This window comes from Catharus ustulatus, chromosome 2, assembly GCF_009819885.2.
Source record: "Catharus ustulatus isolate bCatUst1 chromosome 2, bCatUst1.pri.v2, whole genome shotgun sequence".
NCBI lineage: Eukaryota > Metazoa > Chordata > Aves > Passeriformes > Turdidae > Catharus > Catharus ustulatus.
Window position 1 is genome coordinate 91,149,035 of NC_046222.1, and position 17,075 is coordinate 91,166,109.

General features: G+C 36.6%; 1 protein-coding gene across 3 annotated transcripts in view; it reads left to right on the top strand.

The window, feature by feature from the left end:
- The window catches only part of HERC2 (HECT and RLD domain containing E3 ubiquitin protein ligase 2), a 106,341-nt gene that overhangs the window by 23,176 nt on the left and 66,090 nt on the right, over positions 1 to 17,075 (top strand). For 2 of the 3 annotated variants that reach the window (XM_033053062.1, XM_033053063.1), the window contains exons 5-19: positions 4,197 to 4,416; positions 6,113 to 6,213; positions 6,919 to 7,075; positions 7,848 to 7,958; positions 8,276 to 8,447; positions 9,035 to 9,208; positions 9,823 to 10,011; positions 10,635 to 10,786; positions 11,575 to 11,732; positions 12,194 to 12,307; positions 13,658 to 13,909; positions 14,805 to 14,998; positions 15,537 to 15,737; positions 16,357 to 16,585; positions 16,660 to 16,784. In XM_033053062.1, the coding sequence (XP_032908953.1) occupies positions 4,197 to 4,416; positions 6,113 to 6,213; positions 6,919 to 7,075; positions 7,848 to 7,958; positions 8,276 to 8,447; positions 9,035 to 9,208; positions 9,823 to 10,011; positions 10,635 to 10,786; positions 11,575 to 11,732; positions 12,194 to 12,307; positions 13,658 to 13,909; positions 14,805 to 14,998; positions 15,537 to 15,737; positions 16,357 to 16,585; positions 16,660 to 16,784 (2,549 nt within the window). The remainder of the gene's footprint in view (positions 1 to 4,196; positions 4,417 to 6,112; positions 6,214 to 6,918; positions 7,076 to 7,847; positions 7,959 to 8,275; positions 8,448 to 9,034; positions 9,209 to 9,822; positions 10,012 to 10,634; positions 10,787 to 11,574; positions 11,733 to 12,193; positions 12,308 to 13,657; positions 13,910 to 14,804; positions 14,999 to 15,536; positions 15,738 to 16,356; positions 16,586 to 16,659; positions 16,785 to 17,075) is intronic. The other variant, XM_033053064.1, reaches the window with a different exon arrangement.

Genomic DNA, 17,075 nt, shown 5'->3' on the forward strand with positions numbered 1-17,075 from the left:
AGTACCCTCCACTTCCCCTAACAGAGCTTTTGAAGACCACAATGAGGTCTCCCCTCAATCTCTTCCAGGCTGAAAAAACCAAGTGTTCTTAGCTGCTTCTTATAAGGCTTCCCCTCCAGATGTTTCACTGTCCTGCACCCAGCCACAAAATGAGATGCTTTCTGAATGCACATGCAGCTAGCTGATCACTATTTCTCCTGCTGAATACTACTAAGGTGAAGTCTGATGTTCATCTCTTGAACATGGGAGCAGAAAGCTAAAAGCTAAATGCCCTTTAGGCATTATATTCTTTGTTGGTATGAAATAACATTGAAAGTCTATTTTGATTTTGTTTCTGAAGGAAATTATGTGTATGTGATAGCATTTTTGTCCTTCCCCTCCAACTTTTGAATTTACTCATTCTAGAGTTTTGAAGGGATATTAGAAGCCTTTTAAGCCAAACCAACTGCATCCTTTGTCTCCTCTTTGTCCAGTGGAAATAGTGTGTAGTGGAAGGGGAAAGAGAAGACAAAATATGAAATTCTCTAGGAAATTAGAGCGCATTAGTTCTGCTGGTGACAGGAATGTGTACTCATTATTAGATTTATGCCAAATTCTGCTTGAAATGTGTTTCCACTATGAAATCTCTCCACACTGTAACATCTATATTTGCTGTTACTAAAGTTTGTGAGTCAACCTTACTTCAGTCTGTTATTGGCATTTTTAAGGTGCCTAATTTATCTGTGATGAGCATGAGGTGTTCCCTAAAAGAACTAATAAAATGAGAGTTAAGGAACCACAAAGCATGGTAATTTATTTCTTCGTGCTGCAAAAATAGAGCAAACTGTCTTTGGGCTTACTACCTGTCTTAGGCTTTTCAGGTTGGTGTTCTGTCTGTGGCTGAGATGGTTTTAGAAGCTGCTGTCTTCACCTGTCTGTTTTGTCGCGTTCTGCTGGAATATCTGAATAATGTCACTTCTTAACGCTGTTCTGGCAAATAGGCTGGGTTAAACTATTCCAGTGTTTTTCTTCTAATGCAGAGAACTTTTGGCAGAAGGAGTTAAGAAGTGTAGATGTGTAGTTGTGTTGTTTGCTGAGGGGAGGGAGAGATGTGATAAACTTGAAGAGGGTAAAACGCTTACCTATCTCTGCTGCAACCAGCAACATACCTGACTGTAGCTGCCAGTTAACAAGTACTCTGCTAATGGTGGTTTGAGAATTCAAGCTGGTGTGGTACGACTCCAGCTCCTACAGTGCAGGTGCAAAATAGGTAAATGATGTGTCTCCACCCTTTACAGAGTGTCTAGTAAAGCACAGCATTGCGAAGGATGGTTAACATCAAGGGCTGGTGTAGTGACATATGAACAGTTTTGTTTAAAGAGTTCCCTCTAACCTTCTCAGATGAAATTTGAATCGCGGCTATTAATAAGCTATTCTCTCATTAGACTGTTCAGTTCAGCAGTAACAAGTGTTGCTCAAATTTGAAGGTTTATAGAAATGAGTTTCACTGCATCGATTCCCAGATGTATTTAAATCTTTTGAAAGATTAACTGAATTTTATGTAAAGATAAATTTATTTATGGAACAAGACAGGATTTAAAGTGAGGAAGTGTATAGATATATCTCTTAAAAATAGAGTTACTTTTAATAAAACAAGACAGTTCTTGGTTCGGTTTTTAGATGTCTGAGTTAGAAAGATACTATTACCTATTCCATCCTTTACTACACTTTGTATATCAACTTTGTTTTGCTTTCTTGAAATACTAAGGAAGTTTATATAAAATATTTGCAAGAGGAATACTTAATATTGGTAGAAAGCCTTCTTGAAATTGTAGCCATTTTTAGTTGTAAAGGCACATCCTTCTCCCCCAGCTTTCCTAACCTCCTGCTAGGTCTGAGATCATTGAAACAGATTAAACCCTAAACTTGAACAAGGCAATTCTGCTGACAAGAAATGTATCTTTCTTAATTTATGTAACACCTGGATGTCATTGTGGCTGATTGAAAGTGGTTGGAAAGGTAGCGGTTGCAGACTTTCAGGGAAAGTTCCTTATGAAGTAATTGCCAGAGGATTGGTGAGTGGGTGGTCTCTCCAAGTGTTTCTTGCTGGTAATCCATGGTAGGTTTTTTGTAAGTGTGTTGTTTTGAAGCAAAGGGCTTTCTCACCTAAGTCTTCAACTTTCAGAAACAGTTCTAGAGAGTTTCCACTTTTAGGTAACTTGCCTGGCAGAAATGAAGGATGAATGCTGTAGCTCTGTATTACTTGACAGACTCTGCTGAATTGATCACCCAGTGCTTGTTTTCTGTAGCAGCAAACGTAGAGTCGTTTCTCCAAACATAAGTGTTAAAGTACCTCCTTTTTTCTCTATTGACTATATTCTGCTATAGCTATGAGACTATAATTTGGGAACTGAATCTGCATGATAAAATTGTGTCAAAACAGACAGTGTTAAGCAAAGTGTCTTTGTGAAGAAGAGAGCATGGTCATTTTGTACTTCGGTGTTGTAGCCTGGTGGTATATAGAATGTGATAGGACTTGTGTGTTCAGGAAGGGAGGAAAAAAGTCCTGATTTTTATGTCTTTGAATAGTTTGCCTAAAGGGGTCATGGAACTGGAATGTCAGTAATGACTGTGTTCTGTTGTGGTACTCTGAGGTTTTTTTGTGTATGTTTTTACTCTACACCGTTGTCGGGAAATTTTGTTGAGCAAAAATTAAGCATGGTGTGGCTTTTTGTCAAATTTCTTGTTGGTTTTGTCATATTTATTGTTGTTTGAGTCAGGATGTATAATTGCTGCCGTCACTTTTCATCTGAAAGGTCTAGACTGCAAGGAATATTTTTTAATCTGTTCTTTCTTGTGGAAAAAATAAATCCCTTGTAGTCAGGTGGAAAGATGTGAATTGCCTGGGGAAAGGAATCTAGCAAATTGTGAAATGGTGAAATGTGAGTAGCAATGTTGAAAACAGGCTAGGGGTGCTGGCTGACAGCAAACTGTAAGTGACTGTGCAATGTGATCCAGTGGCAGAGAGGGCTGCTTGAATTCTTTCCTGGGTACACAAAGATGGGGGACAAAACTCTGAAATACTTTTTGCAGCTGCAGTTGCAAAAGAAGTTCTGTGCCTCCATAGATAAAACCTTTAACCATAGAACATACTATAATGTGTCTAAATTTCTATAGTTTGGATGCACTTTTTAAAAAAAAATGTTGATTTGTAAGGTTTTGGAGTTGGTGTTTTGTAATTATTTTGAAGTGTGTCCATCTTCTCACAAGCCTTTGTTACATATATGCAGACATATGGGGGTTTTTTTCACACCCCTTAGTCAGGTGTCATTTAAAACAAAGATACTTCTATGTAACTGCCAGGCAACAAATGTGGTTGGCTTAGGGACAAGTATAGTAATGCAGTGCAAAGCAGAGTGGGGAGGCTCAGTGATCAGACTGTTAATGAAGGGACAGAAAAGAACCCCTTTAGGAATGTACATTGTTGATGCTTGTCTTAGGAATTAAAGCTACAGAGTATATAAAAATACAGTTGCCAAATTTTTGTTTTAGAGTGGTTTTTTGTCGTTGTTTTGGGCACTGTACTTGTTACCATCCATTATTAGATTAATTAGATTTTGGGCTGTGGCGTACTTGGTCTGGTGAAGTGAAAGAAGAATTAATATTCTAACATTGGTACATAAGGCAGGTCTTTTATTTGCTAATAGTACTTGAAAGCATCTTGAATTTCTGTCATTAATTGTTTGAGAAGCATAGCAGCTCTTGGCAATGATTCTAGAGCTTCTGAGAGCAGTTTTATGGCTTCTGAGAAACTTAAACGTATCAGTACAAAATGAAAGCGTATTCTTGTGGGGACTTGCAAGGGACTTGCCTGCGCTTAAGAGAAGTCTGGGGTTGGATGATGATAAGCATTTGTTGTCTAACTTGTTTTTTTAAAAAGCATAAATATTTTCTGTGATACTTTAATTTCGAACAAGAAATATGAAGGTTTAGACATGTTTAGACAAAACCAGTTTTGATGATAACCTTTGTCTAAGCACCTGTTTTGAGTATGGTTGTATTTATGTCATACTGTGTGCATTAAATTTAGAAATGGGGAGTTTCAATGGGTTCAGACTTCCGGTCAATTAACAGTTTTCAATTTGTCTTTCTTTTTCTTGGTACTGTACATAACAAAGATGAATGTTCATAAAATGATATCTCTCTCTGATTCTCAGATGTGAATGAATTGAAGGAATGCCTTCATGTACTGGTAAAGGAACAGCAAACTCTAGCCACACAAACTGCAACGACAGCTCTGTCAGCTATGAGGCTAAAGCAGAGGCTGGTTATCCTGGAACGATATTTCATTGCTTTGAACAGAGCAGTTCTTCAGGAAAACGTCAAAGTCAAGTGGAAAAGCAGTAGTGTTCCTCTGCCTGCTGTGGATAAGAAAAGGTAATAACACATGCATGAACATGTTAATCCATTAGAAAAGCCAAAGGAAGCTTATCATCCTGTCTGTGAGGGCTTAATGTGATTTATTCCTTTTTGTGAAACATTAATGGGAAAGAAACCTCTTATTTCTTAAGAAGTAGCTTTACCATATTAAGTGGTGTCACCTGCCATCAGTCCTCCTTCTTGCCTAGTGCTTTCTTATAATGTCTCTGTTTGTACTAGTAGGTTTTTATTGTAATACATTGCTGTACATATTCAAATTTGAGCTGTAAGTATACATTTATTGAAGTAGTTCTTTTGTTCTGCTCAGTAAGAAAGCTTAGAGAAACCTTTTTCAGAAATGGTGCTAGTGGAAATTACATCGTTTGAGTACCATTAATGTATTTTTGTCAATAGTTGCTCAGTTAAAGCACATAAATTAAAAAATAGAAATACATAAAAGCAGAGTATAGAACCTTAGTTTGGATGAGAAATTATGTAATTGTGCATTTTTTGTGCAACTATTTAATTCAAATACAAAAAAGCTGAACATAGTTTTCCTTAGTTTGAGTGAGAAATTATGTAATTATGCATTTTGTATGCAACTATTTCAAGAGAAGTAACTGAGTAAGGAATCATCCAGACTTTTCATGTCTGGATAGCTATCTAGACCTAAAAATAGAAAAATCTATCAGATAAAGCATTAAAGAAACTGTTCAGTATCTGTCTGACAGAACAAGCAATTTGGCTAGGGAAATTTTTGTTAGATTGTCTCTAGATTCGGATATGAAAGGAGAATGTAAGTAGATATCACAACCGGTTGTTATGAAATTGGAGTTCTGACAAGGATATCTTTGTCTGAATAGACTGTTCTCTTGAAATTTTTTTTCAACTCTGATTAAAAAGAGCAGTGATATGTTTTAGCTATCAGATTGCTAAAAATGAAAGTATAACTTCTTGAAAAAGTCCTAAGCTGTTCACTTTCATTGTAATGCCACAACACAACAAACTAGACTTGGTGGTTCAGTGTTGGGAGTGGTGGGGAATCTCTTGTTGCTGACTACAAAGGGGAGCTTACTTAGGTTAATTTGATTCTCTGGGAAGTTAACAAAAATGAATGCGAGTCCGGTGGATATTACAAGAAGTTTAAGCTATCTCTCTCTTCTGTATACACAAGTGCAGAAACTGCAAGGATAGATTTTTAGTGTTGAACCTTGAATAGAAAGATAAGTAATGACAAAATGGCTGGAATGGATTATCAATAATTAAAGATTAAATTTAAAAAGTCTGCAAGCTTAGTTTATGCTAAAAATATAGACTTCCCAAGTAAATAATTGGTACATGAAGTACTTTATGCTTGTGTATTTTGACTAAAGCATCATAATTTCACTTTGAGTAACTATGGGCATTTTTTTGGTGGCAGTCCGGTTTCTGGTCTGGTTTATGTTTTTCTCGGAGGCTTTTTGATATTGGACTTTGAATTGTTTCTTTGAAGTGGTTGAAGTTGAATTTCGGTTGCTGACATTTTGATGTTGTCCACTTTGTTTCTCAAGGCATAGCTGTGATTCTTTGCAAATAAAAATTGTGTAATCATATATGCATGCATATAGCTAAATTATAAGATCATTGAATATATGTTATACAAAATAATCGTAACATAAATATATATTATTGTAATACAAATATATTGAAACTATTCATACATAATTTTATGTAGCTCAAGACCTGTAGGCAAAGGTGTGGAAGGACTTGCACGTGTTGGATCCCGAGCAGCTCTTTCATTTGCATTTGCTTTTCTGCGTAGAGCCTGGAGATCAGGTGGGTCTACTCTTGAGCATATTGAATATGTATTTCATTTGAAGCCAGGTGACTCATTAAAGTGTGTATGTGTATGTTAGAAGTTGGCATAGAACTATAAATTTATGGATTATAGATTTGCATAATTGTGCTTATGTGATACTATGCCCAATGATGTTGCTGATCAAAGCCACCCAAGCCAGTATCAATGTTGGGTTTTTCTGGGATAGTTTATGCTGAGGAAGGTAAGTTGGGATTTCATGAAAAACATGTGTATTTAATGCTAGATTTCAGAAAGGTTAGATTCATTCTTCAGACAAAGTCAATCCACTATATTATTACATAGTAGTAGCAGCTTAGAAAAATCTTGGAGTGTGAAGCTTGTGTTTAGTTTGTGTACTTGTGCCACTAAACCTGCCTGTCTCAGTCTGGGCTGTTTGATCAGATGGCAGGTCTGAGCTTATTCCAACCAGCCCTAGTTCTGCTATATTCTCAGTGACTGCATAGTGAAATGAGCTGCTTTGTGTTTTCACCTTTCTGAATTTTATTTTTTTTGGGGTGAAGATTTCTTCAGAATCTTGCAGTTAAATGTTCATGTGAAAATTGAGAACTTTGTCTGTAATTTGTATCTTATGTTGAAAAAAAGCTCCACAATAATACTGTGTACAGCAATTTCTCTAACTTCTGTAAAGGTGGGAATGTGACTACTCTTGCTGTGTTCCTTAGGTGAAGATGCAGACTTGTGCAGTGAATTGTTACAGGAATCACTTGATGCACTGCGAGCTCTACCAGAGGCATCCCTTTTTGATGAAGGGACTGTATCTTCTGTTTGGCTGGAAGTGGTAGAAAGAGCTACTAAATTCCTAAGGTCTGTTGTGACTGGGTAAGTTTCTTTTTTTGAGCTGTTAAATGGCAAGGTTGCATCTCTCAGAAGCGGATATAAACATAGCGATTGATAGAAAATTTCAGAGATTTCCTTCCTTTTCTAATGTTGTTACACAAAAAAGCAAAAACATAATGAACTACTGAAATGATGCTATTTAAATATGATTTAATGATTTTAGCTGCTTAAGAAGAATCTGAATTGGAATAGTCTGAATCACTGCATGAAGACTTAGCAAAATAATTGTGTTTTACTAATGTAAACATATCCACAGAAGAATACTTTGGTAATACTATATATGTGCACTCTTAATTGTGCCCTTCAAGTATAGTAAAATAACACAGATTTTCGTGCATGAGGGAAAATACACTCATGTTGGACTTGAAACAGCTTTTCCCTGTTAAATAGGCTTCAAACTGTTAGCTTTTTACAGTAGTTACTAAAAATGTCTTTTCAATACTGGAACTGCATCCTTCAGGTGAAAATCGTTAAAGATACTTGAATTTCACCTGTGAAAAATGTTTTTCATGTTCTTAGCATGTTTGATAGAACTGTAGATAGATGGTGAAGCTTGGGGCATTTTTAAAACCTAGCTGACCCTCTGAAACTTGATTTAGTTTGGAGTGTGTGGGCTTTTCTTCTCAGCTGCTTTCATCACCCCTTTGGTATTTTTCTGTAAGTTTAGTGGTTCTTGGGGTGCTGTAGATGCTTTTGGTAAGCAATTGTGTATTATTTCCTGTTTGTTAATGTATATTGTTTGACTTCTAAATAGAGATGTGCATGGAGCTCCCAGTACCAAAGGGCCAGGAAACATTCCTTTACAAGACCAGCACTTGGCACTTGCCATATTGCTTGAGCTGGCAGTGCAGAGGGGTACACTAAGGTGAGAAGCATGAGCGCTCTGATTTTCAACCATCACTGTTGGAATGGGCTGACAGTCTTCAGTGTTCATGGATTTGGGTTTAATAAAGTAATTGTGGCTCAAAATATATGCACGTTTTCACGGAGGCAATGGTTATCGAGACCTAATACTATCTATATTGCAAAATCCATTTTTTGTATTTTGATATTCTATTTGAAACAAAGCCCTGACATCTGATTTTGCTGAAGTTCAAAGTGTAGAGATTGAATTGTATGGATAACCTAACCCAGTGGTTTTAGGAACGCTTATTAATAGAAAATGTTGATTCCCTCTTTCAGCCAAATGCTATCTGCAGTTATGTTGCTGCTTCAACTTTGGGATAACGGAACGAGGGAAACAGATAATGAGCGATCTGCACAGGGAACAAGTGCACCCCTTCTACCTTTGCTACAAAGATTTCAAAGTATAATATGTAATAAAGACATGCCCAATACTGAGGAAGAGATTCAGGTATGTATTCTTGGGTTATTTAAAAGGGACATTGTGTTGGAATCAAATTTCATTTGCCTAGCTAAAATAATCACAAAATTATCAAAACAAAATTGGTGGTGATGTTTTCCATGTAAGATGTATATACACCATGGTCATTTGGTTTTCCTGTGAATATTTGAGTTTCTTGAGGTAGGGGGAAGAATGTCACAGCATGATTAGAAGTAAGCATTATGTTTCATAGTTAATGCTGATGTGATAATGAATTTAGATGTGGCTAAGTAACTTTTTTCTGCATATTTGGATTGCTCTTATTTTGTGTTTAAAATTAATTGAATTATGACTCTTAGTGAATATTAATGAGGTTGATAAAATGTTGAAAATCAATTTTATTATGCTTGTAACTTTCTATTATATACGCAATCGGACTATTTTGTCAACATTCATGTTTCAAATCTTTTTCTAATGTAAAAAAAGGATGTTCAGAGTTAATTTTCTTTTACACTTGTGCAGATATTCATCTTGTCTAAACTTTATTGTGTATCTGTATGTATAATCTCATAGATGTACCTTGAGTGTTTCTCTGACTGCTCTTTTCTCTTTTCCAGCTCCTGACGTACCCTCTAAGTCCAAATGAAAGTTTTCTGAGGTATCTGACTTTGCCACAGGACAATGAGCTGGCGATTGATCTGAGACAAACAGCTGTGGTGATCATGGCCCATTTAGACCGCCTTGCCACCCCATGTATGCCTCCACAGTGTAGCTCTCCTACATCTCATAAGGTAATTGCATGCAATATCAAATACAGTGGGATGTTTTCCGTAGAAGCATAACTGAATTTCAGAATGCAAGGAAAACAGCTCCTAAGCTTCTTTCAAATTCTGATTCTCACAACATAACCTTCAGTTCTGAAATTTGTCTTACTTGGGTAACTTTCATTACATGAACCCTTTTACAGTGAGCCTTGGAGTGCAATTTTGTGGTTTATGAACCATTCTTTCTTACCACACTATGGCTAATTCTACCTTATTTTGAGCTGTTCCTTCTGCTTTTCAGAGTATATTCTCAAGAATTGACTTTATAAATGTTGGGGATCTGATGTATTAAAAAAAAATGAAAAAAGTAAATGCCAAACTTTCCAATCTGAAAAATTTCTGAATCTCTTACTATAGATATTTATCGCTCATTTAGTACCAGACTGAACTGAATATGATGAGTGTGAGTCTTTATTTTCAGTGTCTTCTAATTATTTTATTGATTTTATTGATTATTGGAAAGAATGACTGTCTCAGATATGAACATATTTAACATGTAATGTTTAAAAAATAATTTGCTCTATGAATTTTATTAATTGTGTATTTAAAATTTAATACTTACAAAATTTCTTATTTCTTAGGGATCACTGCAAGAGGTCATTGCTTGGGGATTAATAGGTTGGAAATATTATGCTAATGTGAGTGGTCCAATTCAGTGTGAAGGGCTGGCCAACCTTGGTGTCGTACAGGTTGCTTGTGCAGAGAAACGTTTTCTGATATTATCTAGAAATGGAAGAGTTTATACGCAAGCATATAACAGCGATACTCTGGTGAGAGTTTTTAATGTGTTTTTAAAAGTTTGTTCTATTTGTATTATTTTCTAAGTTTCCTCTTCTAAATATTTGCAATTTCTTAGGAGGGTGGATGGAGACATGCTGATTTTTGTGAGCCTTCTGTACTGTTGTATTTGAACTTTCCGAAATAGTGGTGTTTGTCTCTTGGGTTGATTCAATGAAAAGCATTTGGATTCTGTAATTTCCATCAGACTAGAGGTTATGGATACAATGATAATTGCTTTTATTGATATGCTGGGCTTGGTAACTTCAGAAATTGGCAGATATGAAATGGATTTCACTTTAGTGATACAACTGTGTCCAAGCTGTGTAGTTTCTCAAACAAAAATATACTGTAAATAGAAACTTTTGTCACTAAAGTGGCCTGTAATGTTAAGATAAACACTATTTTCATACGTACTGAAAACCTGTAAGAATGGGAACACATAACTTCAAAACATTGCTTTTGTCATATTTGACCATTTTTTTTCTTCATGCCTTCACCTCATTAATTTGAGAGCAAAGTTTTGATAAAACTGGAAATAGGAAAACTGTACCTAGTTATGTGATGGAAAATGTCCACAGACTTTGTAGGAATATTGCTTTTGCTTGGTTTACAGGGACCACAGCTGGTACAGAGTCTAGCTTCCAGAAATATTGTGAAGATTGCAGCACATTCAGATGGGCATCACTATCTGGCTTTGTCAGCAAATGGTGAAGTTTTCTCTTGGGGTTGTGGAGATGGTGGAAGACTAGGTCATGGGGATACAGTGTATGTATTAAAAATAATCATAACATTTATTTGCAAGTGTTCTGAATTAATAATAAAGATTATTTTGTTATATATATAAGCAATGTTCAACATTTGACACTTGACTCTGTTACTGAGCAGAACTTGCATTCTCCCTGCATATTTTCTCTGTATTAATGCTACTTTCTGAAATGCTTTTAGGTGGAGGGTGTAGTGATGAGCAGTGTTATTAGGCCTTTTATTAATGGTTTTATGAATGCAGAGCACATTTTCTCTGAAATGTTGACATTTCAGAGCAGAGTCATTATTTTTTTTATGCAGTTGTGTTGTACATTATTACATTTTTCCTGGACATAACTCTCCTGCTTTTGTGTAAAAGCTGTCTCCTACAACAGTATTGTATAGGGGGTGTACATCAATACAATTCAGACATTATAAGTGTCTTCCCCCAGTGCAGAATTCCCTCTAAAGCAAGAAAAAGACTACACAAGGGTTATCCGTGTCATGAATTAATTGTTTAGATACAGTAATATAGATACAGTAGTATTTTTAAGAATAGACAAATATTTTTTAAAAAAGTGGCATGAACTCAATTCTAAACAGAAGTTTGCAGTTGTTAGACATCCCTTCAGTGATTTGTATATTGCTGAACGATTTGCACTTAATTTTGGCTTCTAGCTCTATTTATATTTTGTTACTTCAGACTAATAATAAGACTTGCAGGTAGAAGTCTAATGAGTATGTCACACCTTTTATCAACTACTCATCAAATCACCTTTTGTGAAATATGTCACCTTCTCTTTAAATAGCCCTCTGGAGGAACCTAAGATGATATCTGCTTTATCTGGGAAGCAGACTGGGAAACATGTTGTTCATATTGCATGTGGAAGCACCTACAGTGCAGCCATTACTGCTGAGGGAGAGCTGTACACATGGGGACGAGGAAACTATGGCAGGCTTGGTCATGGTGAGTTAGGTGGTATCTTCAAATAAGTTGCTGAAGAATTTGGTGCCTGTCACAAATGCTCTTTCATCCCACCTAAAGCTGATTTGAGAACCTTATATGGCTTCATGTGAATTGAAATAATTATGGGAGGGATTGTCTCAAACCCATTACATTCCCTGAGTTATCTGGAAATAAGCAATTGGATGGAGAATGAAAATCTGTAATGTTCTCTGTTCTGTTCCTTTCCTCGTGAAGCTGAGACTATTTCATGGGTTAAATCCTTGTTGGATATCTCAAAGCATACTGGAGCTTAGTCATGATACTCAAATCTGAAAACAAAACTAAACAACACTGCCCTACACCCACACAATGCAACATCCAAAAGCAAAGAAGCAAAAAAAAAAAAAGAACCAACCAACCAACCAAAAGAACCTGTCGGGCCTTCTGGGTTTTGCTTCTCACAGAACCACTTTGTTTTGAAGGTTCCAGTGAAGATCAGACCATCCCAATGCTGGTCACGGGGCTGAAAGGACTCAAAGTTATTGATGTGTCATGTGGGAGTGGAGATGCTCAGACTCTTGCAGTTACTGAAAATGGTTAGTAGCAAAACAAAACTTCGAAGTTTTAAATAAGGTTACCTGGCCTTCCTTTTGCTGTGAAGATATACTGCAGATGTGCTTATTTCTAGCAACTTGAATTCTGTAAGAATTTGAAGCTGAAATTCCTTCTGGGGAAATAAATGTGTACATTTATGCATTTTGTATATAATGTTGCAGAGGTATTTCCATGTGTAGATATGCAGCATGTTCCTTATGAATATGTAAATATATTGAGTTATGGTGTATATATATTTCATGTAAATGTATAATGCACCCACTGAATATTACATACACATGCACGTGTCTATATTTTATTTGTTACTATGTAAGTGCAAGTATCTCATGTTGTCACAAGAGCCAGAATGCAGAGTAGGAGAGTTGTCTCTGTTAACCCCTTGGAAGTGTCAAAGAGAAGCTGCATGGAAGTTCTTTCCAACATCCCTGACCAAGGTGCCTAGGATGAGACAAATTAGAAACCTGTATTTCATTGTGAGGTCAAGCCCCAAAGTCGTCTCTTAGAAAGCAGATAGTTCTTGGAAGCTAGTTTTTTCTTAGAAATATAGTTGTTTAATGTGTGTGCGTTATTTAAAAACGGAAATGTTTTACTCATACAGGAAATAGAAACCCAGATTTTATCCATTTTTCTCTTTCTGCTGGTCTCTGGCTTGCATGCTTCTGTTGTTTATCAGAGTACCATAGGGACTCTGCTTATGCAAGTAGGGAATACAAATACATCAGAATGTAAAATGGGGCTTTAATTGTGGACATGCATGGATTTACCATTCTTGAGCTGTAATTTTATTTACTGCAGCTGCAGAATGACTTGACTGTTTCTAAGCTCCTACATCAAGACTAAGACTTAGTACTGTCTTTCAAAAGAACATGATAAACATGGCGATTTCATTTCATTCTGAGAAATGCTTGAATGATTTAAACTGACAATAAAAATAGATTTAACAGACAATTTGCCCATTTGATGTGGAAATCATTTTGTAAGTTCATATAAATAACAAAATAAAGCAGTTTTTGACTTGCTTGGCTTACAGTAAATCCTATGCTTCATGCATTTTTAAGAAGGAGTTTGCATACAATAATAGATTTTCAACACGTTACATGTTGCATTTTTATGTTTATTTTTTTCAACATGAAAACCTTTCAAATATGTTTTTTTCTTATTGTCACAAATAATTAGAAGTTAATTTGGAACTGCTTTTCTTAAAATAAAATTTAAAATTTATGCTTGTTATAGAATCTTGGATTTTTAAGTATTTACTTGTTAAAACAGACTACTTGATTACATGAAAAAGCAGTACAATTATTTTTTGTTTTCTTTGTCCTGATTTAAAGGCCAGGTGTGGTCTTGGGGTGATGGAGACTATGGAAAACTGGGAAGAGGGGGCAGTGATGGTTGCAAAACTCCCAAGTTGATAGAAAAGCTTCAAGATCTGGACATTGTGAAAGTACGCTGTGGGAGTCAGTTCTCTATTGCTTTAACCAAAGATGGCCAGGTCTACACCTGGGGGAAAGGTGACAATCAGAGACTTGGGCATGGGACGGAAGAGCATGTTCGATACCCTAAACTGCTGGAAGGCTTGAAAGGTAATTATTAAGGTTATTGAAAGGTTATTATTAAAGAGTTGGAAATAGTCCAGAGCTCTTTCTGTTGCTGGAGCTTTTTACCCAACACAAATGAGCTTTACTTTGAGTGATGATACTGTGTACTCGGTCGTATTTTATGGTGGTAGCATTGAAAAAGGTAATTATGTGCGTTTCCCATCACTTCTGCATTTACACCTGCAAGAGTTTAGCAGACTTAAAGACACTATGTTGTGACTACTTTACGTGCTGCATGTCTTGTGTTCTCTTTATTCTTGCTGCTTTTCTTTTATTGGCTTCACAGAAATGCTTATTTACAGCAAGTATGTTTGCATTGTCATGCAAATAAATGTATATAATATAAACCTAGATTAAAGCAAGTGAATGGAATAAATGAAAACAGACAACATAATGTCATTAAAGTCATGTTTGACATTTGACTTCTTTGTAATAGAGTGAAAGTGATTTCTTTCATTTGTGAGAAGCATGAGGTTCTGTAGGGGAAGATAAGAAAGAAACCTTTTTTAATACACTGTCTTTCCCTTAAATTGTTATTTGTATATGTTGAATAATGTAAGTGAGAATTACTTTACAGTCTCTTGTCATAGATGGGGAGATGTTTAAATAACTCTTTCCCAAAAAAATTTCTGAGTGGAAGGGACACAAAGTAGAAGATTTCTTTTTTAACTTGGAAGCTTCTGTACTTACCTGTCTCTTAGTTTATGCTTTGCTGTACTCTTCTAGTCCTCTACTGAGGCAGAAATAAGACTCTTGACATCCGTAATACATTCCTAGTTAAGCATGGTTGTAATTAGCATAGTTTTCATTACCTGTGCTATTTTTCTGTCATTGATTGCAATATCTAAGTTGTATTTTCAATATCTCACTTTCCTACCAGGAAAGAAAGTGATAGATGTGGCAGCTGGATCTACCCATTGTTTAGCACTGACTGAAGATAGTGAGGTGCACAGCTGGGGAAGCAATGATCAGTGTCAGCATTTTGATACTTTGCGTATCACTAAACCAGAGCCTGCAGCTCTCCCGGGATTAGACACAAAGCATATTGTTGGAATTGCCTGTGGGCCTGCTCAGGTAGGTTTTATTTTTGAATTGTTTGGTTTTACCTCCCACTGAGGTTAATTCTGTATTCTAATCATGGTCCTTCACTATGTGCTTACATGACTTTTTGTATTATTCCTTATTCTGAGTAAATGAAGGCTTTGGAAAAAACAGATCTTGTGCAGTTGTTCTACCAGAAAGGGGTGATTAGCTTTCCATTGTTGGGTGTTCTGAGAAGTAACTATTCACCTGTTTTGTTTTATGTGATGCAACAATTGAAAAGTTGTCAGCAGAATGTTTTCTGTGGTAGAAATAGTGAGATACCCGGACTGGGTATGAGAATACATTGGAAAATGTGATAAGAGGGTTCTAGATCTGTATGGCTTTATGTATGTTTACAAGGATGCAAGTAGAGCATTCTCTTTGACAGTTGTGCCTGCACATCATCTATTACTACATCATCTACATCTACTGTTTGAAGGAAGATTTAGCTTTACACTCCTATCTGTAGTGAGTGTCATATTTAGAAAATAACTAACTGTGGAACTTTGTGTATTGTTTCCATTTATAGAGTTTTGCTTGGTCGTCATGTTCAGAGTGGTCAATAGGCTTGCGAGTACCTTTTGTTGTGGATGTTTGCCCCATGACATTTGAACAGCTGGATCTGTTACTGAGACAAGTGACTGAGGGAATGGATGGATCCTCTGACTGGCCCCCTCCTCAGGAAAAGGAGTGTATGGCTGTGGCAACATTAAATCTTTTAAGACTTCAGGTACCTTCAATTTTGTACACTTTGGGCAGTCATTGAGCTGAATGTTTTCACTAAATTGCTTGGATGGAAACGATAACCTTTAATGTGCTTTAAAACACTTTTATTGATTTAAAAAAGTGAAATAACTATACTATCCTTTTATACTCTTTGAAATTTGGTGTCTAGTGGTTGTTTTTTGTTCTTCTTGACAGCTTCTGGGTTTCATTAAGAATGAACTACAGAGATGATAGCTAAATGAATTAAGCCTTGTATACTCAGACTTTGAGCATTCTTATGAATTTTAAATAGCACTTTAAAAAGTGCATGACCTCTTTAATTGGTGTCTGACAGTTGTTGAAAATGTGCTATTTTTTCTAGCATAATGCAGTGACACGGAAACAGTTTAGGTTATTCTTTAGGTTTACTTCAGAACTTTGGGGCTTATAGCTACCATTCATAATCTTTGAGTATTGGTTGATGTAGGAAAACCAACATTTCCCTTAAATTTTACAGATTTGCAGGTGAAAGTTTCTGTCTTGGTCACTGAACCTACTCAATTGCTCCAGGAGTGACTTTCAAATTCATATCACTTGTTTAATTAAAATTTTTCTTCCCCTCCCCTCTTTTTTTTGTTTTTCAGCTTCATGCTGCCATTAGTCATCAGGTGGATCCAGAATGCCTTGGCTTAGGTCTGGGCAGCATCCTGCTGAACAGCCTGAAGCAGACAGTGGTGACCCTGGCCAGCAATGCTGGGGTTCTGAACACGGTGCAGTCGGCAGCTCAGGCGGTGCTGCAGAGCGGCTGGTCTGTGCTGCTACCCACAGCCGAGGAGCGCGCCAGGGCGCTCTCAGCGCTCCTGCCCAGTGCAGGTCGGTCCTCAGGCTGAAGCCTCTTGGTTTGGGCCTTGCGTTTGGACTTCATTAATAACTTCTTCCATTATTAGTTTCAGGAAATGAAATGAATGTAAGCCCAGGACGTAGATTTATGATTGACCTCTTGGTGGGCAGCTTGATGGCTGATGGAGGCTTAGAGTCTGCGCTGAACGCTGCTATCACTGCAGAAATTCAGGTATGGGTCATCAGCTTTGCAGGGAAGGTTCCTCTGCAGGTGGCTGGATTGGTTACCTCTATAAATACAAGAGTAAATGTGCCTTCAGTTGTGAACTGTGCAGCAGCTACTGGCATGTGTCCACCATAGTTTTGTGGGGTTCCCTTACTCTTTTTAACCTTCACCATCCTCATCCCTCCCTTCAACTTTCTTCTTTCATTATAATTGTTTCAAAAAAAGTGTACCCATGTGGTTGTTACAGAATATACAATGCACATTTTTTTTTGTATACTAATGCATTTTGTTTCATTT